At 48.4% G+C, this 24051-nt stretch overlaps 1 protein-coding gene and 5 pseudogenes across 1 annotated transcript in view; all 6 read left to right on the forward strand.

The window, feature by feature from the left end:
* Window positions 1-24051, forward strand: part of KSR2 (kinase suppressor of ras 2) — a 186856-nt gene that overhangs the window by 104185 nt on the left and 58620 nt on the right. Inside the window, exons 7-13 of the mRNA XM_066609856.1 lie at window positions 133-216; window positions 915-982; window positions 3862-3867; window positions 5114-5232; window positions 11416-11584; window positions 17202-17243; window positions 18025-18091. Of these exons, the coding sequence (XP_066465953.1) occupies window positions 133-216; window positions 915-982; window positions 3862-3867; window positions 5114-5232; window positions 11416-11584; window positions 17202-17243; window positions 18025-18091 (555 nt within the window). The remainder of the gene's footprint in view (window positions 1-132; window positions 217-914; window positions 983-3861; window positions 3868-5113; window positions 5233-11415; window positions 11585-17201; window positions 17244-18024; window positions 18092-24051) is intronic.
* LOC136634841 (5S ribosomal RNA) lies at window positions 20773-20895 on the forward strand (annotated as a pseudogene).
* LOC136634851 (5S ribosomal RNA) lies at window positions 20925-21047 on the forward strand (annotated as a pseudogene).
* LOC136634843 (5S ribosomal RNA) lies at window positions 21077-21199 on the forward strand (annotated as a pseudogene).
* LOC136634590 (5S ribosomal RNA) lies at window positions 21229-21351 on the forward strand (annotated as a pseudogene).
* Window positions 21381-21503, forward strand: LOC136634563 (5S ribosomal RNA; annotated as a pseudogene).

Here is a 24051-nt window from a genome sequence, read left to right on the forward strand (position 1 = left end):
GATATTTGATGCGGCCCTCTGGCCAAAAAGTTTGGAGACCCCCTGCATTAAATAACAGGTGCTCCTGTTGTGGGGAAGGGCTTTTGCTTAAAGCTTAACAGAGGTCGATCTCTTTTGCTCTCTCGCTTGCAGGTTTTCCACCAAGTATTGGATGTCTCAGACATGCACTGTCTGTGGGAAAGGGATGCTGTTTGGACTGAAATGTAAAAACTGCAAGTAGGTTCTTCGTTTTCTTTCCCCCAGTGAAGCAATGAGCAGCATTTAGACTGTGGTTTACCTTTGGGGCTCACACATCTGCTCCTTTGCAGCCTTCTTTATTATTCCAAGCGCAGCTCAGGAGCAGAAGGTACCAGGTCTGTTTTCCTTCCAGCTTTCAAAATATGCAAGATTTATGCAGGGTCATCTCACCCTTTGGGCAGACGGAACATGGAAATTATTGCATAATCAGAGCGATCAGTGTTGTGGTGAGGTGCCCCAGGAAAGGGTGGGGGGAACTAGTTGAAGATACAGAATATCCTTAGCTGAATGCTGATCTCACTTCCACGGAGTTTGTTAGTGCCAGGCCATTGAGCAGTTGCAGAGGGAGAGAGCCAGGAGTCATAAGCCAAAGCCAAGTATCACAAGCCAGGAGCTGACCACCATGGAGACTGATGTTTCCCAGGCAAAGTCCTTGCCAGGTGGAAGGTGCTGGTGAGTCATGCCAGAGCTTAGCTTGGTTGGCTGGGCCATCCCTACATACGAAACCCGAAATTGACCCAACTGAGCTCAAGTTGTGACCCAGTTCTTAGTCTTGACTTACCTGTCAAAGGCCTGAGCTAGACAGTCCTGAGCTAGAAGGACCATTGGCCCGATTTAATACAAGTCAGCTTTGAATGATGGGCGTATTTTTTTTTTTTGGTCTTGCTTCTCTTTAGGCTAAAGTGCCACAACAAGTGTACCAAAGAAGCCCCACCATGTCATCTTCTGATTATCCACCGTGGAGGTAAGATGCTGCCCTGGTCTCATGGTCTGCGAGATGCTCTTCCACCTCAGTGCTTGGAGTCCCTGCACAGGGCCTGATACAAAGGAGTGCATCTCAGAGTCTGGAGCCCCTGTACAATTGAAAACAATTCCAGCCTCTCTTTGGTTGAAGCTAACCTTTTCCAAGCCGTTGTGTGCAGGGGCGGCGTGTGCCTTCATGCCGCCCGGATCCCCCGCCCCTCGCCGTCTCTGCTTGCGCATGCTCTGCAAGGCACCCTCCTCTGGAGGGCGGGAGGGGGAATGAGCGGGAACGCTTCCATCCCCAGCTGAGACACTCTAGCCAGACACTCCTCTCCTCCACACTTCCACTCCCCTCTCTTCAAATCCAGGGAGTGAGAAGAGGAGGAGCGGTGGAAGCAGGTGGGCCGTGAATGTTCTCAGCCTCTCGGCCAGGCGGGGCAACCACATCAGTCAGCCTCAGGGATGGCCCAGTCCTGATGATGACGCACCTTCTTCCACCACAGGGAGGAGCGACCCAGGCAGTTGGATGGTTCCATGTGAGTTGGTCTTCTCAAAAGCTGCGCTCCCTTTCCTGCAGGGGAACTCTTCATGCATATGAAGAGGAGGCTCCACAGGTGCCGGGTGCGAGGGGGTTCAGCCTTCTCTTGCCCACCAAGAACAGCTTTGGCTTTTTGTTAAGTGTTCCCTGTGTGTGTGGAAGATTTTGTGATTACCTGGGGAATGGATGCTGCTCGCTGGAGTGCTTTCCCCGAGATTGCTCGCTGCTGCTAAACGCCGCGAGAGCTGCTTGTGTGTCTAGTGAGACGTCTTCAGCAGCAGTATTTAAAATGTAGAGAGCATTCGGGTGAGGGCAGCATGGATGAGGATTTGTCAGCAGGCTGCGCTGGGACCTGAATGCCCAGGAATGGGGGGCAGGTGGTGCTTATCATGCCTGTGGAGATTAGTGGATGGTCGTAATCTGTGCAGCTCCCCAGATACCATAAGAACAGCCCCACTGGATCAGGCCATAGGCCCATCTAGTCCAGCTTCCTGTATCTCACAGCGGCCCACCAAATGCCCCAGGGAGCACACCAGACAACAAGAAGACCTGCAAGGCCTCCTGGGAATTGTAGTTAAGAACATAAGAACAGCCCCACTGGATCAGGCCATAGGCCCATCTAGTCCAGCTTCCTGTATCTCACAGCGGCCCACCAAATGCCCCAGGGAGCACACCAGATAACAAGAGACCTGCATCCTGGTGCCCTCCCTTGCATCTGGCCTTCTGACATAGCCCATTTCTAAAATCAGGAGGTTGCGCATACACATCATGGCCTGTACCCCGTAATGGATTTTTCCTCCAGAAACTTGTCCAATCCCCTTTTAAAGCGTCCAGGCTAGACACCATCACCACATCCTGTGGCAAGGAGTTCCACAGACCAACCACACGCTGAGTAAAGAAATATTTTCTTTTGTCTGTTCTAACTCTTCCAACACTCAATTTGAGTGGATGTCCCCTGGTTCTGGTGTTACATGAGAGTGTAAAGAGCATCTCCCTATCCACTCTGTCCATCTCCTGCATAATTTTGTATGTCTCAGTCATGTCCCCCCTCAGGCATCTCTTTTCTAGGCTGAAGAAGCCCAAACGCCTCTTTGGAGTCAGAGGCAATTGATAAGGGGTTTGGGGAAAGACACCAAAGTTGCATGGAGGGCTTTCGTGCAAGGGCAGCTGGGAGCAGGGCCAGCCCCAGGCTTCCTGGCACCTGAGAGGGCATGCCAAGTGCTGCCCTCCCTGGCCATATGACGCACCAACCTCTGCTCTTCCTGCACTCCAGTGCTCTAGCTCAGCACTCTCCTCCCCTCCACAGTTCCTCTTCCTCTCTGTCCTTTTCCAGTTCAGAGGGTGAAAGGAGGAGGAGGCGGCAAGTGGGCAGACAGAGATGGGTGCGAACCCCGCCCCCCCCTCACCAAACCTCTGTCTGAGGGAACTGCTTCAGTTGGCCTCATGGATGGGCCAGCCCTGGCTGGAAGGTTTGATGTGATTGGGGCAAGGGAAGGAGTAATTGAAACTTTTAAGTGGATGAGTAAAACGGAAGCAACAGGTTCTGGTGGACTGGGGGCAAGCCATGGGTTTGGACCTGTGTTCCTATATGCTCAGGCCTCCTCATGACCAGCCCTGGTTTGAGTATCAGGGACAAAAAAAAGAACCTGCTCGAATCAGAGTCATGGCACAAGAAACCAAGTCCTGATGGTGATCTGTAACCAGCTGAAAGGCCCAGAACCAGTGTTTGGCATTGACAGTCAGCCTTTGCTGCAGAGCTGAGAGTGCTCTAATGGCCTGCGCTGCAACCTGACCGACATAATTAACTGACCGCCCGGAAAGGGCAGCCAACGAGCTGATGGCACACAACCATTTGTGGCCGTTAAGGTCATAACAGGCTGCCAAGTATTACAAAAAAGGATCTTGCACAATTCATTTGGTTCCATGTCAATAAAGGGCAGAGAAATGTGCACTGGGTTAAAATAATCCCTGTGCAATGGACACGATCCAAAATACTTCTGTTCCTCTGGAAAAGGACTGTGCATGAGAGTTAAGAAAGAACTGTGAGAAGCCAGTTCTAAAGGGGTGGTAAAAGAGCTGGATGTCCCCCCCTCCCCCCGCTTGCAGTGCATGCTTCCAGTGTGAGTTTTACAATAGTCTGGAGTTGGTGGTGGATTGGAATGAGGTCAGGAACTCATGACTCAAGAGGGAAGGCTACCACCTGTTATGGACAGCCTTTTTGTTCACCACAAAGGATAGCAGCACACCAATCCATGGGTTGTGGGTTCTGAAGGTGACAACCAAATGATTTCAGCTTATCTGCAACTCTCTGAGATGGTGAGAGTTGGACTAAGCCCTGGAAGATCCAGGTTCAAATCCCCCCTCAGCCATGAAGCTCCCTGGGTGACCTTGGTCCGGTCACTCTCTCTCAGCCTCACCTACCTCACAAGGTTGTTGTGAGGTCAAGAAGAGGGATGGAACCATGTACACCACTCTGAGCTCCTTTGAGGAAGAGCAGTATAAAAACATGAAAAATAAAAATAAAATAAGCTGACCAAGGAGAAGGAATTTGTGGGATGATGCTCCAGACAGGGCTGGACTGAGAACCCCTCATGCCAAATGCTACTGCCTCCTTCTTACCCATGCTAGTCTCCCTCACCCTGGACTTAAGAAAGGGAAGGGATAGAGCAGAACAGGGAGTGTGATGGAGAGGAAAGTGGTAGTCTCACCACTTCCTTTCCACCAAACTTCCTCTTCTTCTCCATTCCCCTTGCCTTGAGACCTTGGAGAGATCTCCACTCTACCATTCAGCAGTCAACACTGGGCTAGGTGAACCAATGATCTAGCTCAGGCAGTCTAATATAAGGAGCTGGGCAGAAAAGAAGTTTGGGCACCAGGCTGAATTCATTGGATTTAGGAGCTTCAAGGAATGATGGACTTCAGGCCACAGGTGGACAGCATGAGTTAAAACTTTAGTCTTCACATCAGGCTAGCGTCAGCTGAGAGCTATAGTTATCCACACTCCGGTCACCTTCAGGTCGGGCTGCTGTAGTCTGCTTTACGTTGGGGCTGTCCATTATGCTCACATCATCCCAATTTTGAGCGAATTACGTTGGCTACTGATTTTTTTCCAGGCTCAACTTCCTAGTTTTGACCTTTGAAAGCTCTAGACAATTGGGGATCTGCTTTTACCTTCTGGGGAGTAGCAGGCCTTCATGAAGAGCATGACCGTTCTGATGGGCGAGGTCAACTTCATAGCATGCCCTCCCAACAGGGGCCCAGTTGGCCCCTATCTTATCCTTCAGATGTGTTTTTTATTCCACTTTTGGAGAAGGCCAGTGGTTGGCGTTGTGCAGGGGGTTGGTGATATTGTTGTGGTATTTTTTTCTGCTGTGGATATCTGTGCTGCCTTTTACTGTTTTGTTCTATCTTCATGTTGGATTTTTGTTTGTTTGTTTATTCTAAGCTGCCTTGAGCTCCCTGTAGGCGAGAACCAATTGCTATAAATGTTTTAAATAAAGACATCTCTCTCTCTCTCTCTCTCTCTCTCTCTCTCTCTCTCTCTCTCTCTCTCTCTGCTTCTTTTCCCTCCCCCTTCTTCTCTGTTTTATCCAGCAAGGTTAGTCCGGACAGAATCTGTACCGTGCGATATCAACAATCCCATGCGGAAGCCACCCAGGTATTCCGACTTGCACGTCAGTCAAACCCTCCCTAAAACCAACAAAATCAACAAGGTGAGATGTTGGGCTAAGCTGCGTCTGTGAATTGTTGTTGGTCTGAGTTGGGGGTGGGGAAGCATCAGCGCAAGAGAGCATCAGCCAGGAACCTGAAGTTACTGACAGCTCAGCCCATGGGGAGGAAAGTTAAGAGGTTTTCCGTATGCTGTGTTTGCACACTGTGCAGCACAGCCCTGTGACTGTGAAAGGTCAAAGGAGAAATCCCTTGTGTTGTTAGCTGAAAGGAACATAGGTAGCTAAGTTGGGATAAATCTCCAGTTTTAGGTCTCAGAGTGACACTGGTCTAGATGTCTCAATATGTGTAAGACAGCTGTCTGCCTCTGTAGCCAAAATCTCCCTCCCCCCCAAAAAACACAAAGATGTAAAGTCCTTTTTCAGTGTGTTTGGCAGCAGAAAATCTTCATGGCACCCATGCTTTCAGTGGCCAAAAAGGACCATACTACTAATGGTGAATCAGTACCTTGAGAGCGCTAACAGCATTCACAGGGTGCACACTGATGTAAGCTGTGGGTGCTTTAAGTGGGTTATCCGTATTGGTTTCATTTTACCAGTATCATAGAATCATGGAATTAGAAGGGAACCACACGGTCATCTAGTCTAAGCCCCTGCCCTATAGTAGCAGGAAATCTTCTTAGAGCATCTCCCCAGGGTGCCTCTCAAGCCTCTCCTTGAAGATCTCCAGTGAGGAAGAATCCACCACCTCCCTTGGCAACCTGTTCTGCTGCCAAACTACCCTGACTGTCAAGAATGCATGCATATTTGATCTGGCACTTTCTATTCTAAAGAATATACTCTGAGGTGGAGGAGATGTGGCTTTGTGGGTTACGCAAAGGCTAGCCAATCAGTGCTCTGCACAGCCTTGCTCTGAGACAAGGGAAGTGGCTTCATGGTTGATACAGGCACTGGCCAGTCGGCACTTGATCTGTTGCAACTTGGCCAACTTTGTGGGTTTGTGTAATTTTGTGGGTTACGCAAAGGCTAGCCATTCAGTGCTCTGCACAGCCTTGCTCTGAGACAAGGGAAGTGGCTTCATGATTGATACAGGCACTGGCCAGTTGGCACTGGCCAGTTGGCACTTGGCTTCTGCTGCAAAGTATTAAAATGGGTTTCTCCTGAGCTCGGTCCATGGGAGAAGATGATGCCCATGTTGAAATATAGGCAATATAGTGCACTACTATAGTGAGCTGAGCGTTGAAACCATGGGTGCTTGTGTGCATCAGGTCTGATTAGAAGTGCCATCACCATTGTATCCAGCTTGTGGAATGGAAAGTTAGGATGTTGAAACACTACTGATTCAAAATTTCTTTTTCTTCTGATTTTGCTGACTTTTCTCCTGGAGTCAGGGCAGGAAAAAATTGAAGAAAAAATGCAGGGAGGATTTTTAGTATCATTTATATTTATGTCTATTAGAGAAACCGCCAGAGAGAGAGAGAGAGAGAGAGAGACCCTTTCTTGCCTGCCATGGAAACGGGGCACTACACCAAAACGTAGTTGGTGGGGGAGGGGAAACTGGCATACTTTTTTCCCTGCATCCCCCAGTTTACTTGCTGGTCTGCTCAGCCATCTGCTGGGCCAGAACTTTACAGATGGCTCTTTGGGTTTCCAGGCATGCCTGCCAAGTCGAATCTCAAAGGGGCTGGTATATATTTCAGCTAATCTGGCTGAAACTAGATCAGAACTTGTTGAGGGTTAGGGCCGGGGTTCTGCAAGTGGCAGGCTGGTTCTGTAGAAGGAGAATTAGGCAGGGTGTCCCTTGGGGAGCAATCGGAGAGCAAGACGTACGAAGACTCAGACTCTGAGCAGACTCGATTATTGGGGCTGAGCTAGATGCAATGTGTGGCAAGGGATGACGCTTAACAGTATCTCCTGTAAGTTGGAGGATCCTTTACCCTGCATCATGACATCATCACTTGTGTTTCTCTACCACATCCATCCCCGCCAACAACAGCAAAGAAAGTAGAGCTGGTTTGGAGAACTTTAACTTGGGGAAAGGCAATATAGCAATCTTCAAAATAAAGAAATAAAATTATGATCTGTGGGTACTAGGGTGATGGAATCCTGGATGATTGTATCCGGGTCATTGGCATCTCTGGACATTTGCATCCATTGTGTTTGTTTGTTTGTTTGTCTGGGTTGTTTGCATCTCACTCTAACTGTGCAACAAACCCCATCTTACATATCCTAAGCTTTTTATCCCAGCTCCAACTCTACTTTTCTGTTTTAACAATAAAAAGTACATCTAATATAAATATATATATATACACAGTGCTTTTTTTGTTAAAAAAAAAAAGTGCAGGAACTCACAACTTGTTAATCTTTTATTTATTTATTTATTTATTTATTTTTAAACTGAACTTTGAGGAGTTTTGCAGCCTCAACTGGCCCCCCTTTTGGCAACTGGTAACCAACCTTTATATTTTGCAGCCATGGAGCACCTCCCCTCCTAAAAAAAAAAAAAAAATTCTTCCTCATAGGGATTTGAACCCTTAGCCTCTGGCTCCACAGACCAGCACTTTAACCATTGAGCCATAGGAACTCTTAGACTCAAAGTGTTCGGAACGAATACTTGAGGCGCTGATGGCCACCAGCTGGGCTCAAGACCTTATATATTAGTTCTGAGCACTTTGACTACAGGCTTTCCTATAGCCCAATGGAGAGAGTGCTGGGCTGTGGAGCACGAGGTCAGAGATTCGAATCCCTTCCTAGCCCCCGCAGTTTAAAAATAAAGGTGGAGCACAAGGTCAGAGCCGGGGGTGCCAAAAAAAAAAAAAAAAAAAAAAGGTGGAGCACGAGGTCAGAGGTTTGAATCCCTCCCTCAGTGAAAGGGGAAAAAAAGGTGCCGGAACGCTGTTCCGGTGCGTTCTATTACAAAAAAGCCCTGTATATACATATATATAAATGTCTGGGATTTAAAAAAAAAACAAAACCCGGTGCAAATCTCCAGGGATGCCAATGAACGGGATGGATTTGGTCAGGACCCAGTTGTCCAAGCTGCAATGGTCCTGCCATTGATCTAATGATAGGGCTGGTGCCCTGTTGTTCTGGGCCCTGGGGTAGTGGGGGACTCTGCCTCTGCATGTGTACTGAGCCCTGTAGGGCAACTTTTCTCCTCCTAAATAGTGTAGATGTGGCTTCTCCTCCAGTTTCCTGGGAATGTTGTTTGGTTTTTCCTCCCCCAGCTTACTGGCCTTGATTATGCAGGTGGTCCCCTACAATTGACTGATGGGGTGGGAAGGAAAAAGTGCCCAAGTGACTCTTAATTTGTGTATTGTGTGGCTGTGGGCCATGGGTCTGTGCCCCAAAAGACCCTTTGTGTGGCATTGCCCCTCCGTGCTTGAGGGGGGGATGCATAAAAGGATGCCATTTTTGGCTTCCATCCTTGGTTTTTTGTTTGCTGATGATTCTTTAATTAGTCCTTGGAGAAAAAAGGATTCTCCAATGCCCCTTTAGTCAAACTAAAGCCTCCACTTGTCTGAAGCTGGAGTATCTTCCAGCACAAGTGAAGCAGACTTTTGCCAGCCCATCAGAGTTGCCATGAAACCGGTTGCTAGATTCGGCTTCTCAAAATAGAGGACCTTGAAGTACAGATTATGCAAGCCTTATTTGCATATATTTGCATTTCACCAGTGTGGCTGCACAGACAGCTCTCCCCCCCCCTTCTGTGGCTCATTTCCACACTCCGTCTCTCTGTTCCCCTCTGTGGCTAATTATCTGTCTGTCTGTCTGTGGCTAATTTTCTGAAATATGCTAAAATTTAGGGATGATTGAGTGCTCTTAAAAATTCACATCAAAGGTTTCTCTGTGCCCATAATCCTCCAATGAGGTCCTTCTGCTTTTCAAAGCCCATAAAAGAGCAAAGGTCAGCATTTGAGGCGCACAAATGTAGTCTTGCGCAGACTCTTCCTAAATCTAGGCTCACATCATTAAAGCGTTTAATTAGAAATTGAGTTTTTAAAATCTCTCTGTGCTACCTGTCGCTCGTGTCCCTGAAATGTGGTGGCACGAGGAAGGGGGGAGAGAGAGGAGGGTATTGCATGGAAGATTTTAGGTCAGCAAATTATAGCTTCATTTTATTTGTGCATGTTAGCAATACTGGGGAAAAACAAAATTATTTCAATGGTGTGGGATTTGATCTGTCTTTTAGAGGGGTTGGCTGTGTAGCAACAATAATCCCATGCAGATGTTATATAGCTGTGTACAAGAAGCATGGTTTTGGTTATATAAGGCATGGTTATAGCTGTGTACAAGAAGCATGGAGGTGCAGGTAGCAAGAGCACACCAGGAACCCCCACCCTGAACTGATGCACTCCAAAGCCCTACCCAAGGCACAACATTGTCTGCAGTCATAAATGATGTACTTAGGGAGAGACCCTCCCTGTGATTAGGGGTGGTGAATGCCCCTATTCAGAGGGAGGAGCTATCCCCAAACTCATCGTTTGTCACTGTCGATAAATGCAGCACTCATGGCAGGATAGGAGAGGTGAGAATTTGGAGCAAATCAATGCCCTTGGGTGGGGTTTGCTAGTACCCTCTTGCTCCCCTCCTGCCATGCTTCTTCTACAGATTTATAATGATTACATAAGGCTTAAAAAGTCCTATTGTCACATAAGCTAACGTTCTAAAACCCTGCCAGTTTTTTGGTCGTAAGATGTGTGTGTCTTTGTGCTGCACCTGTGAGCAAATTGGTTTAAGTGCACCCTTAAAAAAAAGTTCAGCCGAATGAAACTGCTTAGTAATCAGTGCCTGCTGGTATTCCCACCCGTGGCATCTACCTATCCTTTGTCATTTCCTTTGTCTGTATTGCGAGGAGTTCTTCTTTGAGCTCAGAACAGAGCATTTGGCGGGCAGTGCTCCCTATGGAGCTGCGTCAAAAATGTGCAGCGTTGTACAAAAATCCCTTCTGTCGGCTTACCCTGGAGTGCCCTCTGTTACCTCCGTTAAGTTAAATGGCCCGTGAGGAATGATCAATGGAGGGTAACTTGAGCTGACTTGGACCTTTCTCTCTGGAGAGCCGGAGCGCTTTTCCCTCCCCACCAAATGTTACTCGCTTATACCACGGGCGCATGGGAGGGGATTTTGTTCAACAACACAAGCTGGAGCATCGGGACTCGGCTGCCGATTGCACCTGTGAGAATTTTCTGCTCCATGTCCAAGATGATGAGCTGGGATCTCAACCAACTTCTAGCCATTTTAACAGCACTTGGTATTTAGATATGTCTCATACTCTGGAGAAGGGAGGGACCTTAGGAGAGCTACTATATGGGGAGGGGCAGGGATAGCCTAACTCCCAGGGTGTCCCAGTTTCTGTTGTAGGTACAGCGTTCCCACAACAGGTTGGGAAGTGGATCACCACTGACTTTGTAGATAAACTTTGCAGGCAGTGGCAACCTTTCCCTAACTTTACTTCTGCCTTGGGTGGTCCCTTTAAATTTAAATGTAAGGGAGGGGTGAGTTGTGGGGCTAGGGAGGAGGAGGATCCACTTCCCCCTTACTTATAGTAGGTGGGAAGCCCATCAGTGCAGCATTATCCATGGTGAAGGGGCACCCCACGCCTACCCCTTTCTCATCACCCACCATTTGACCTGTGCCGCATGGTTTATGTTCTGGATGGGCCAGCCCCAGGGAGGGCCTGTAGATCAGTGGTAGAGCCCATGTTTGACGTAGAGAAGGTCCCAGATTCTGGGAATTTTCTAGGAGTAATGGGGAACACCTCGACTTCTTCACCCCCTTCAGTTTGTTTTTTTTTTTTTTAAATACCAATTTAAGGCAGTGCTAGGAAAAGTAATGGAAGAGAGATCTCTCCGCTTCTACCCTGGCCCTGGACAGTAATGGTGGTTCTTCATGGTCTGTCTGTTGGACTCTCCTCTTATAAAAAGCAAGCAGCTTTAGAACTTGAGTCAATGAGCTGACACTCCTGCCGCTCCCCTTGAGTAGAGACAAACATGGTCCAGAAGCCAGGGTGAGCATCTTCTGGCTGCCGTGGTAGCCCGAGGCAATAACAGGATCCACCATTGGTGACATTGAAAAGTTAGCCCAGTCTACAGAACATGCGCAGAAGGGCTGCTCTCAGGATGTGGGGCAGCGCGGGTGCTGCCTCTAGGATGTCTTGGGGGGCACCACTATGGAGAGGTTAAGGCAGTCAATCCAGTGCTCACAGGCTCAATGTCGTTCCTCCCACAGGACCACATTCCAGTCCCCTACCAACCTGACTCCAGCAGCAACCCTTCCTCGACAACGTCATCCACGCCCTCCTCGCCGGCTCCTCCCCTGCCACCCAGCGCCACTCCTCCTTCTCCTCTGCACCCTTCCCCACAATGCACCCGGCAGCAGAAGCAGTTCAACCTTCCAGGTATGATGGAGGCAGTTGGCCAACCGTGCCGAACTCAGCCTTGGTGATGATTGATACAAATTCATGCTGGCTTTCCTCCAGGCCTGGATTCAAATCCTCCCAACCTTCTTCCCTGAAGTGCCTGATAGTTAAGGGCATCTGCAGCACTGTGTGTGACTTAGGGCAAGCATATTTGGAATCAATGCCACAGAGGCTTTTTTTTTCACCCAGGCACAAAAAGACAGTGGGGCATCATGATTTTCTGTGTTTTTCTTCTCATGGTGTACTGACTTCTGTGACCTTCTCTATGGTCTTCATCTCTTGTGATGTTGCTTCCACTTCCGGGAAACTCTTCTGGGTCTGGCAGCTCTGTTTTTAGGGCAGCTGTCCATGAAGTGAAGTGAAGAAATTTTATTATATAACCAATTGGTCATTACAATATAAGAACACATAAGCACATATGAAACAGGCAATAGCGGTTCATCCCTCCAGACACATCAAATAAACTGAGCGCATTAAAACCCAATGTAGGATAAAAGCATAAAATGTTAAAATGGTTCCGAAATGGAACAAGCTTCAGTAATTTTCAAGATCTTACCAGCTAATAAGGAGAACAGGAAAATTTAAGATTTAGACAACAGGAAATTGGCACAGATTTTCTTTGCCACAAGGGCAAAGCTAGCCACTTTATAGGTGACATCAGAGTTTGAGTCAGCAAGGAACTAGCAAATCAGGGCTGAGATGGATCTTTCTTGGAACAAGGAAATAATATTGGATAGGTATTTAGATCTGGGAAGGTCGTATAAAGGACATTTTAATAAATAATGAGAAACATCCTCCATATCACCAGAATTACAAATACAAGTCCTGAGATGATAGGGAGTGTTTTTATATCTGCCTTCAAGGGCTGCAGACTGCATACCCTGGAAGCGCAGAGCAGTAAAGGCTTTGTGCAGTGCTGGCACTGTTAAATAGGATAAATAATTTTCTGAAACAAAAGATAGCTTGTACAACGGAAGCCAGAATGAAAAAGATGAAGTAGAGGTGTCACACAGGTCACGTCTCATATGGTAAAGTCGGATTAGGGCAGCTGTCTGTCTGCCAGTGGAAAAAGAGGGACAGACAATTCATTACCACAAATGAGCGGCGCTCAAAGTTGCAGCCACGGCGCACCGGGAATACGGTCCCCAGCGTGACCGGCTCTTCCAGTTCTGGTGCGCCATGGGACTTCACCTTCCTGGATCGGGATGATGCAATGCTCTGGCTAGTCACGCCTATGACTCAGTGCCCCACTGGGCATTGCTCCTGGATTTCTACAAAGACGCGATTGCCTGGAGCGATCTGAGGACATGAAGTCCCGTGGCACGCCAGAACTGTAAATGCAGGTCACGGGAGGGAAGGGGTCGATCGAATCCCGAATTCGTCCCTTGGGCCAGCCCTGCTACAGGCCGTCACCCTAAAAACAGAGCTGCAGAACCCAGAAGAGTTTTTTTCAGCTATTTTCAACTGCTGTGCTCTGCTGCAACATACTTGCAGACTTTTTGCCGCACACCAATGTGCGGTGGCACACTGGTTGAAAATGACTGATGTAGAGCCATGATTTAGCATTTCAGGGTTAAAAGGAAAGCTTTCTGGAGCCCAGTTGAGCTGTTGTTTTTTTTGAGTAGCATGTGGAGGCTAAGAGCCTGTATCCCCTCCACTGTGGTGTTTCAATCTTCCCTGCATCCTTTGTAGCAGCAACAACAGCAACAGGAATAAAAAGAGCCAGGATCTAATGTTTTTCCTAACATGTCACTTGGCCCTTAGATGCTCCAGGCTCTCTGCTGCTTGTGGCGGGGGAGTTTGGGATGTTTGTACTGAAAGGTGGGAGAGCCAGGAAGTATTGCAGCTGAGAGCCGCAAAGGCAGTTTATTCTTTTAGGGCACAATCCTAACCAAATTTCCAGCCCTGGCATAGCTGTGCCTGTGGGGCATGTGCTGCATCTTGCAGTTGGGGGGCAATCATGGAGGCCTCCTCAAGGTAAGGCAATGTTTGTTCCCTTACCTTGGAGATGCATCGTCCTTACGTCAGAGCTGGAGAATGGGTTCGGATTGCGCCCTTAGTCTCTAAGCAGCCCGTGAGCTTCACATGTGAAATCCGCACTGGGGAGCCAAAGTGGACAATTGGCGGAAACAATGAAGAGAGAGGAAGTTCTGTCAGGAAGCAGTTGATGGTTCTGATGGCCTTGTGGGAGTCACGCCAGGGACGCTAAAACTGCTCTTACATCCAGAAATGCCCAGAATAGCAGAGATCATAATTTAATATAGCAACCCACAATGGACACGCTATGCAGAAAAAAAGAGAAAAATAGAAACGAAGTATTCTTGCTCCCCGATTGATTATTTCAAAGTCACCAAGCCGCTCCAAGGAGAGAGAGGAGTTTGGCGGTTGAGGGTCTTCGTCAAACCTAGTCACTATGCGCATCCACTGTGCACTTCCAGCTTCTGCTGCCAACTGGCAGACCTTGCAAGGTGGTTGTTCCAAGTTCAAATGCAGTAAGCCGCTGGGGTCACAGATACTGGGCAGCAACAGCAGGAGGCAACAGCCTTTATGCCCTGCTTTGTGGGGCTTTTTACAATAAAATCTCCGTTTTATTGTAATTCTCTTCTCCCTCATCCCCCCCCCTCCAAAAAAAGAAGGAAAGGATAAGAGAAAGAAAAGAAATAGAAAATGACATAGAGGAAACGTTTTTTACCTTAGTATACCTCTAAACTTAGCAATTTTCATTCAAATTCATTCTCCCTCCTCCTTGTCCCTTCCTCCCACTCCAGTTCATGAAATGGAGATGAATTCATTTGTGCAAAGAGAAATCCGATTACAGTATTTAGTATTTGCAAATACACTCTTTGCTGTTGGCTTTGAGGGCTGTGTGTGCCATTAACAGCGCAACCCTACGCGTACTTACTCAGAAGCAAGCCCCACTGTATTCAGTGGAGCTTACTCCCAGGAAAGCATGAACAGGATTGTAGCCTAAGACTCCTGGCTCCCTTGTGAAATGGCCCTGAATTTGTTTCCAGTGTTGGGCAAGTGTAGGTTTGATCGCATCCCAGAGAGAGGATAGTTGGTGCTTGGTCTCTTCAGCCACTATCCGTCCCTGCTCTCTGTGAAATTAGACAATCAGTAGCAGAATGCATGGATAGCATGAAGGAAGTCCCAAGTTTGACCTCCAGCTAAGGCAGAGAAAGCAAAAAATCTTGCTTTGTTGTCTTGGAGAGCTGCTGCCCGTCAGTGTTGGTCTCACTGAGCTAGATGGGCAATAGTCAGGCTCAGCAGGGAGCAGTCGCTCTAGTTTCTAAATACAGCTCAGAGCACCTTTTCCTGATAGCTCTGTGCCACTCCAGTGGTTGCATAGTTGCAAACCCTGCCCTTGACACTCGGTGTCACCGCATTTGAGGGCTTCTCAGTTTGGCCACGAGGCCAACCCACAATGCTTTGCAGCAGTTAAAAACTGTGATTCTCCCCCCCCCCCCCAGAATTTTGGCTATCCAGCAAAAGAAACCTCCCAACTTTGAGCGCTGGGGGATGTGGGTATTCAGCTGGCGGGTTGAACAGATGGATGTTAAGAATTGATAAGAAGCCCTTGGAATTTTGCTTATAGCGAGGATTAAAGGAAAAAGCAGCGGCAGCATTTTCTCTTCACCGAGGTGCCTACTCACCGCTGCTGAGCTGCCGGCTTGGAGCGGCGATGCAGAGGCACACAGAGCACCTTGTCCGGTTGCAGCCACCCTGGGTAAACGTGGCAGGCAGCCTTGTCTCATTTTCAGAGTGAACTGGCTGAGTTGCTCCAGCCCCTGGCCAGAGGGAGGAGAAGCCAGGGCAGTGGAGGTAACACTCTTGGCCACAAGCAGCAGGGAGACAGTGCAGAAGTGAAGTAGTCACACCTGAAACACAAAACACTTCTGTACCTGCTGGAGTCTGAGTGACTCCCTTCCCATCCTCCTGGGCAGTCTCGTTGAATTTGGGTCCTTAAGACAGAGGCGGTGGCAGTAAAATATCTATCACTCTTCTTCCCTGCCAAGATTACTGAATGACTTAACTTTGATGTTAGCCTTGGTCAAGGTTAGCTTCATATATCGAAGTTAGCAGGCAATCCCTAGAATATAGCTTCACATTACAATACACAGGATTGAAGTGCATGGATAAGGTTATTTGGCTAGAAAACTAATAACTATTTGATTGTTGAGAGATTATTTCTGGGTCACACCAAACCAGATTTCCCTGCAGTGTTAAAACAGGCACCTTAATACCACAGGCAATAAGAGAGTAAATTTCTCATCAAGTGATTTGTACAGGCAAGAATATAAGAAGAGTCCCGCTGGTTTGGCTCCAAGAACCATTTAGTGCAGCAGTGTGTTTCTCACAGATGCCATTGGAGATTCTCCAAGCAGGAGCTGATGGCACCCCCCTCTCCCTCTGCCACTTCCCTGCAGCTGGTGTTCAGGGGCAGAGTGCTGTTAAACCCAGAGGTAGTGCCATCTTTATAGACATAGCAGCCATTGATGTTGGAGAACCAGGATGGTGTCGGGGTTTGGGAGCTGGACTTAGGCCAGGAAGAGCCAGGTTCAAATTCCTATTCGGCCATGAAACCTCCCAGGTGACCTTAGGCGTGCCACGATCTTTTAGCTTCACCTACCTCACAGGGTTGTTGTTGTGAGGACTAAAGGAGGAGAGGAACTATGTACACCACCCTAAGCTCCTTGGAGGAAGGGAGGTATAAAAAAGTGGAATAATAATAATAATACGCGTAGATAGACCTGTCCTCCATGAAATTGCCCAATCCCCCTTTCAAGCCAGTAGCACCACCATATTCCATGGCTGCACATTCCTTATGTACCGTACGAAGGTCTTCCTTTTCTCCGTCTTGAACTTCCAGCCAATTCAGTTTCACTGGATGAGCTGTAGTTGCGAGAACAGGAGAAAAACGTCTTCCCTATCCAGTTGATCTGTACCTAGTATGCTTTTGTGGGTCTCTCTCGTGTTCCTTGTTCATCAATTGTTTGCCCAACTGAAGAGTGCCCCCCGATGCTGTAGACCAGTGTTTCCCAAACCTCTTCAACTGGTGATTCTCTTGACCTGCTGGGCCATTGGCTGCAGCTCCCCATTAGGGCTACAATCCTATACATTGTATAGGGTGGTTTGTTTTTTGTGAGGATTCCGCAGCTCCCCTGGCTACTTTCCGCAGCTCCTCGGGGAGCCGCAGCTCACAGTTTGGGAACCACTGCTGTAGCCTCTCCTTGTAGGGTAAGTGCCTCAGGCCCCTTCTCATGTTTTCTACTCTCTTCTTCACCTTTTCCAGTTGAACAATCTTTTTTTTTTTTTTTTGAGATGCGGTGACCAGAACCCTACACAGTATTTCAAAATTGGCCATGTCCTAGATTTGTAGAGGGCATCATAATGTTAGCAGTTCCTTTTCTAATGATCCTTAGCCACAGAATTAGTCTTTTTTTTCACAGCTGTTGCCGCACGCACAGTCAACGTCTTCATTGTGTTTTCCACCGCGACCCCAATCTGTCTTGCAAGACTCCACTCGTGTACGGTCCTTTGAAATGGTTCGGGGTCTGCCTTGTCCTCTCTAATCTGTGTCTTTTCTCCTTTGCAGCCTCCCATTATTATAAATACAAGCAACAGTTCATCTTTCCAGGTAAGTCTTTCCACAATGGGCTGCTACTCCAATGCCATCTTCGCATGTTTAATTTTCTTCTTGCCTAGATACAACCTTTCTCTTGAACCCCTTTTAGGCGTTCAGTGGAGGCAGAGGAAGAAGTCAAAAATTTCCACACCATCTCCACTCCTGACCTCCATACCTTCATTTGAATGTCTGAACGCTTGCTTTGCAGGGGATCGCTTTGTATACACAGTCAGGGACACTGCTTTCGACAGAGCTCCCGACTGTACAGAGAGAACTTTATATAACTTGCATATGCATAGGTTCTGTTCGCGTCTTAATATATGGGAGATGCTAGTGAAATTCTCCCAAGTCAGGTTCAGAAATGAATTCCAGGAGCGCCTTAAACTGTGCCTCCGAGGAGAAGCGAATTTCACAAGCTCCCCGATTAAATTAAAATTAGACTGTAAACAGATTAGAAGCCGGGCAGGGAAAAAATGTCAGTTCCCCTGAACCTTCGTGTTTAATGCACTGCATCTCTGTGCCACGGGAAGGGCTGCCCCTGGGAAGTGAATGAGGGAAAGACAACTCTCACAGGGGTCCCACTAGGTTGGATCACACACATCCCTCTCCTTGGGGCACAGAAGCTTCTTGCCTCAGTAGCAAGAAGCAAAAAACGTCTCCACTGCTTGCATCTAACGTTCTTTTTAACCACATGATCTTGCTACAGCTACCAGCAGGCTCTGTGTGCCCCCCATCCAACACCTGAATGTCCATGCCCCTCCCAGTTCTGAACCGTTAATCCTCTTTCTTTCAGATGTCGTCCCTGAGACGCCCACCAGAGCGCCACAAGTTATCCTTCATCCTGTGAATTCCAACCCCATGTAAGTGTTCCTTATTTCTCGGTGCTCCTGCTTTGAACTCGCAGCTCCTCAAGAGAGACCTTTTTTCAGAGGGAGCCTCTTTTCTCTAGCAGTGCCAAAGGCTCTCTTGAGAGAGTGTTCTCCGCACAGGTCTCGCCTTTAGGGGGAGAGGCTGATTTCACCTGCAAGCTTGTGACAACAGAGAAAGGAGATATCAGCCACCAACAAGAGCTCACAGTTGAAAGTGGGCAGGGAGGAGGAGTCAAAAGAGGGGAGAACAAACAGAAGAAAGAAGCAAGTTTCAGACTAGTAAGCTGCACAAGAGGCTCAGTTATCACAACTAATAATAATGATTTATTTTATTTATATACCACTGTCAGTGTACATGACACTTTGCATAGGGTTCCCTGTCCCGAGGGGCTTGCAGTACAGATACTGTGACGCAAGGGAATCAGAGGGGTGGGGATGGGGATGAGTGGAGATAGGGTTAGCAGGTTGGTTCAGTGATGCATACTTACAGAGGGGAGGCCACAGTTATAATGGAGCAGCATAGATGAATGGGTCTTCTCCAGGAGGAGATAGCGAAACTCTACGCGCATCCTGAGACCACAGAGGGGAAATGCACACACATTCCCTTTTTGGCATGTTAAAAAAGTGGTAGAGAATAGAAGCACACAAGCAGGTCTCTAGCCTTTCGTGATTCATGTAAACCAAGGAGTTTGAGTTGGCTAGCAGAGGTCGAATTGAACCAGACTCAGGCCACCAAGGTGATACAGAGAGTGGCAGCCCTCTGCAGCTCCTTGGAGAGGCTCTTCCCAGGCTTTTAAGGGAGAGCAAATTGACTTCTGCACAGTGCAACAGCTCGGAGTGGCAGCTGATTATGAGCCATAGATTAAGGAAACCTGCAAACCCTAAGCTTGGGGGTGAGAGACAAGTTACCAGCTTGGTTCTTGCTCTCAGAATGTATTTTTCCTGCCTTATTGAAACCAATTCTAGCTTTGCCGGTGCTTGCATAAGTGGCCTGCCAAAGAATTCCAGGGAGCTTTGCTCTCTCGCTTTCTTGCCCTTCCCTCCGAGAGACCCCTTGACAGTTGGGGACCAGTCTTAGAAGGAGACACGGTGACATTCCCCAGGCAAGGGAGCGCAGTTTCAACGAAGTTTCTCTGAGGTCTTGGCTTTGTTGGTTTGGTGGCAAGTAGAGGATAGTCTGGAGAATCACTGTGACTTTAATAATAATAATAAATAATAATAATAATAATACAGGTATTTATATACCGCCTTTCTTGGTCTTTATTCAAGACTTTATTCAAGGCGGTTTACATAGGCAGGTTGATTAAATCCCCGTAGGGATTTTTACAGTTGAAAGAAGGTTCTATATTTCAAGAACCACAGCAGTCCAGATGTTTCACTCTGATCTGGTTTCACATTCTGGCCTCCATCCACCCACGCTCAGAGCAGATGGAATAGCTCGGCTTCAGCTTGTCAGCTGCTTCAAGGTCGCATGGTGCCGGCGGCCTCGAACTGGCGACCTTGTGGTTGTTATCTTCAGGCAAATGGAGGCTCTACCCTCTAGATCAGACCTCCTGCCTTTATGAGTATGATCCTGTATGAAGGGGCCCCCGGAGATGGGGGCCCTGCGAGTTTAGGTGGGTTGCAACAGTGCTTCTGTTGAGATGCCCTGCAGCTTGGTGGTGACCATGACATTGTCTAGAGCTGCCCCTGCAAAAGTTACAGGGGACATTGTTCTTGACTGGGGGGTCATTTGGTCAAGAGATGGCCCTGAGCAACTTCCTGGCCTCCAGTTTCCACCTTTCTGTGTTGTTAAAGGGTCCAGTCCAGTGTGGGGGAAGAGGCAGCATTTCTTTAATTTGGTTGCTTCAGGTGTGCAAATACTTCAAACCCACAGATTTATATCGGAATACCCAGGCTCTGACCACTCCAGTTCTCCCCACTTCTCCCCACTTCCACTTCTTTTCAAATCAGATGGAAGAGGAGCAAACGGAAGGGAGTGGGTGGGCAAACGGAGGCAAAGAATCCTCACGAACCTCCACCTGAGGCATATATCTCAGTTGGTCTCATGGATGGACCGGCCTTGCACATTTGCCCCACATTGTTAAATATTTATATACCACTTTCCAACAAAAAGTAGTTTACAAAGCGGGCTACATAGCAAAACCAATAAATACTTCCCTGTCCCCGAAGGGCCCACAATCTAAAAGAGAAGGGGAGGAGACCTCCAACAACAGCCACTGGAAGAGATGCCATGCTGGGGTGAAGAGGGACTGTTGTTCTCCCCTTACTGTCTGTAAGAGGGCACAGCTTTAGAAGATACCTCTTTAGACAATTAGCAGGGGTGCATTAAAAGGTGTTACCCGGTTGAGGCATTAGAAGGTGGCCTCTTTTGTAAACACACTATGACCCTGCACATGCCCAATCTTGTCTGATCTCAGAAGCTAAGCAGGGTCAGGCCTGGTTAGTACTTGGATGGGAAACCGCCTGGGAATACTGGGTGCTGTAGGCTTACACCAGAGTCTTTCGAGACTGAAGGTTGCCAACCATCTCCCTATACTGAACACTATCTCCCGCTCTTGTCTGATCTCGGAAGCTAAGCAGAGTCAGGCCTGGTTAGTACTTGGGTGGGAGACCGCCTGGGAATACCGGGTGCTGTAGGCTTCTACCATAGTCTTTCGAGACTGAAGGTTGCCAACCATCTCCCTATACTGAACACTATCTCCCGATCTCGTCTGACCTCGGAAGCTAAGCAGGGTCAGGCCTGGTTAGTACTTGGATGGGAGACCGCCTGGGAATACTGGGTGCTGTAGGCTTCTACCATAGTCTTTCGAGACTGAAGGTTGCCAACCATCTCCCTATACTGAACACTATCTCCCGATCTTGTCTGACCTCGGAAGCTAAGCAGGGTCAGGCCTGGTTAGTACTTGGATGGGAGACCGCCTGGGAATACCAGGTGCTGTAGGCTTCTACCATAGTCTTTCGAGACTGAAGGTTGCCAACCATCTCCCTATACTGAACACTATCTCCCGATCTCGTCTGACCTCGGAAGCTAAGCAGGGTCAGGCCTGGTTAGTACTTGGATGGGAGACCGCCTGGGAATACTGGGTGCTGTAGGCTTCTACCATAGTCTTTCGAGACTGAAGGTTGCCAACCATCTCCCTATACTGAACACTATCTCCCGATCTCGTCTGACCTCGGAAGCTAAGCAGGGTCAGGCCTGGTTAGTACTTGGATGGGAGACCGCCTGGGAATACCGGGTGCTGTAGGCTTATACCATAGTCTTTTGAGACTGAAGGTTGCCAACCATCTCCCTATACTGAACACTATCTCCCGATCTCGTCTGACCTCGGAAGCTAAGCAGGGTCAGGCCTGGTTAGTACTTGGATGGGAGACCGCCTGGGAATACCTGGTGCTGTAGGCTTATACCATAGTCTTTTGAGACTGAAGGTTGCCAACCATCTCCCTATAGTGAACACTATCTCCCGATCTCGTCTGATCTCAGAAGCTAAGCAGGGTCAGGCCTGGTTAGTACTTGGATGGGAGACCACCTGGGAATACCGGGTGCTGTAGGCTTACACCATAGTCTTTCGAGACTGAAGGTTGCCAACCATTTTTTTTTCTTTTGTAAACTGCACCAGCCCTCCTGAAATATACATTGGAGAGAGAAGGAGAGAGGGAGAGAGAAGAGATAAATAATATTAGGTGGACAGCCTCTTGCGGCTGGTGCCTGGGCTTATTACTGCAGTCTCTGGCTACAGGCCTCTGGGAGATTAGCTGACAAATCAATGAAACACAAGTGAATCAGCAACTTCGTAAATTCCGCTACGGTTAGACTACGTGGCACATAGCAGTTGTTTGCAAGGAATGATAACCTCTCTAAATGCAACAGAATACCAGGGATGTGGCAGCAGCATTGCCATCAGAACTGGGATTGGCACGTTCTGGAACCACCTGTGGGCTATGCCCAACCAAGTCCTGTGGCAGTGAAGGTTCATCACTGACGCTGTCCCCGCCACCTCCCCAAGAGCCAAGGCCGTGGGTGGTTGTGGGGACCAGCGCCATTTTACCATGTCCAGGTCTCCAGTCCCCAGACGCTGGGGCCTCCAGTAATGGTTAAATGTGTAGGAAGAAAGAGTGTGGCTCAGTGCCACGGCCTGCTCTTCACTACATCCTAGTGAGCCTCTCCATTGGGTGCCCAGATGGAAAAGCTGACCAGGTACTGCACAGTGGACAAGCAAGAGTCCTTTTCTATCACAGCTGCAGGCAGCAACTTGTAGGAATGTGCACCCTTCTGTTGGCTGGTTCACAGACTCAACGAGGAAGTAGCTGGTGCACTTCCTGCTCTCCAAAGCACGAGGGACGGTGACATTGGGCTCCCCCACAGGGCTTTTGCTTCATGGACTCTCAAAAGTAGGAGCCTCCCACGCCTGTGAAAGGGCCCACCCAGTCAGGCCAACCCCTGAGTCTCCCAGTGCTGGTGGCAGCAGTGACGCAAATTGGCCAAGCAACTCATGCTGTCGCTACATCCAGCACCTTTAAGGGAGAGCATCCCGCCAGAAGCCTCTGGGTCATTGCAGAGCATCTAGGGCATGCTCCCATTGACTGGTGAGGAAGCAGGAGCTGCCACCACAGATGCTTCTCATTCACTGACAAGGAGGGTGAGAGGATCTGTCACCTGTTGCTTCTTCTGCCCACTCCCGGCGGGGGCGGGGGGGGAGAGAATCTGGTGAAGCCCAGTGCAGGATTTTGCCCCTGGGCTCCCAAATGCTTGGGGCTGGTGCAGAGACACCTTGTGGAAAATCTCCTGTCTGCAAGTGACCTCTCCATCACCTGTTAGGCTCTCTCCCTCCTTCCACAAGCCCCAAAATCCTTATCTTGGGAAAGAAGGTAACCAATGATACCCAGGAGGAAGAGTGCAACCCCCACTTCAAATTGATCCTAGCTGAAAGGGTCTGGGCTTGAAATGGAGCTGACCTCCGGGCAGGGGGAGTTCACATTTTGAACCCCCCCCATACTCATCCCACCCCTGTTGTTGTCACAGGCCCCTCTTGGAGTGGATATGTGTCCCTTTGTGCAAAGAGTACACATCGCCTCCCACAGGGGGTCCTTGCAGCCCCGTCGTCCTTCCCCCACACACCCGTCATAAGGACAGGCCTTGTGCTCGTAAGTCCATCAATCATCCCCTCCTAAGTAGTTCCATATCATTGCACACATAATCAAATGCACAGTACAGTTGGCTGGGCCAAAGGATAATTCCATTTCAGATTGAAAACCTTTGTCACGAAACACGCCACATTTCACAAAACCAATAGATGGTTATTACGAGATAGCCAGAAATCGGTATTTAGACTGGTCTCCCGCCCGGTGGATTCACCAGAAAAAATGGAGGCTGGGTCCGCTGTGATTCTATTTATATTTTCAAATGAGCTTGAAATGCATTCTTACAGTTCAGCCCAATTAACTGTACTTCCTTGATACGTATTATATCAGAATGCGGAGCTACATTCATCTGAAAAGTTTCTTTTTATATTACAAGTATTTTTTTTTAAGCAGTGACTTCTTGAGTTGCCAAAGTCTTGGGGAATTCTCCAAGTCCTTGGGCACATAGGCAAATTCCTTAGGGCTGTTCTTGCACGAAAGCTCTGAGGGTCGTGTCCTGTTCTACCCTGCACGAGAGGGAGCTGGCATGGAGCTTGAGTTGAATTGCAGGACCCTGGAGAGCTTTGAGAGAGGGCTACCTGCTCCAACAAGGTCTTGTATACCCCCAGATCCAGACGAACCATCATATACATCATCTCTCTGTCTGGAGAGTGGAGAGCTGCAGGGGGATGGCCTTAAGTGCCGTGGGTCCCAGTTGGCCATTTTTTTTTTTTTTGCAGGGCTCCAGTTTCATAGCCAAGGTCTGAAGAATCTTAGAGACATAAATAAAATGTATTATGGACTACATAACTCTATGGTGGAATGAAAAG

The sequence above is a fragment of the Tiliqua scincoides genome, chromosome 14 (genome assembly GCF_035046505.1).
Source record: "Tiliqua scincoides isolate rTilSci1 chromosome 14, rTilSci1.hap2, whole genome shotgun sequence".
Taxonomy (NCBI): Eukaryota; Metazoa; Chordata; class Lepidosauria; order Squamata; family Scincidae; genus Tiliqua; species Tiliqua scincoides.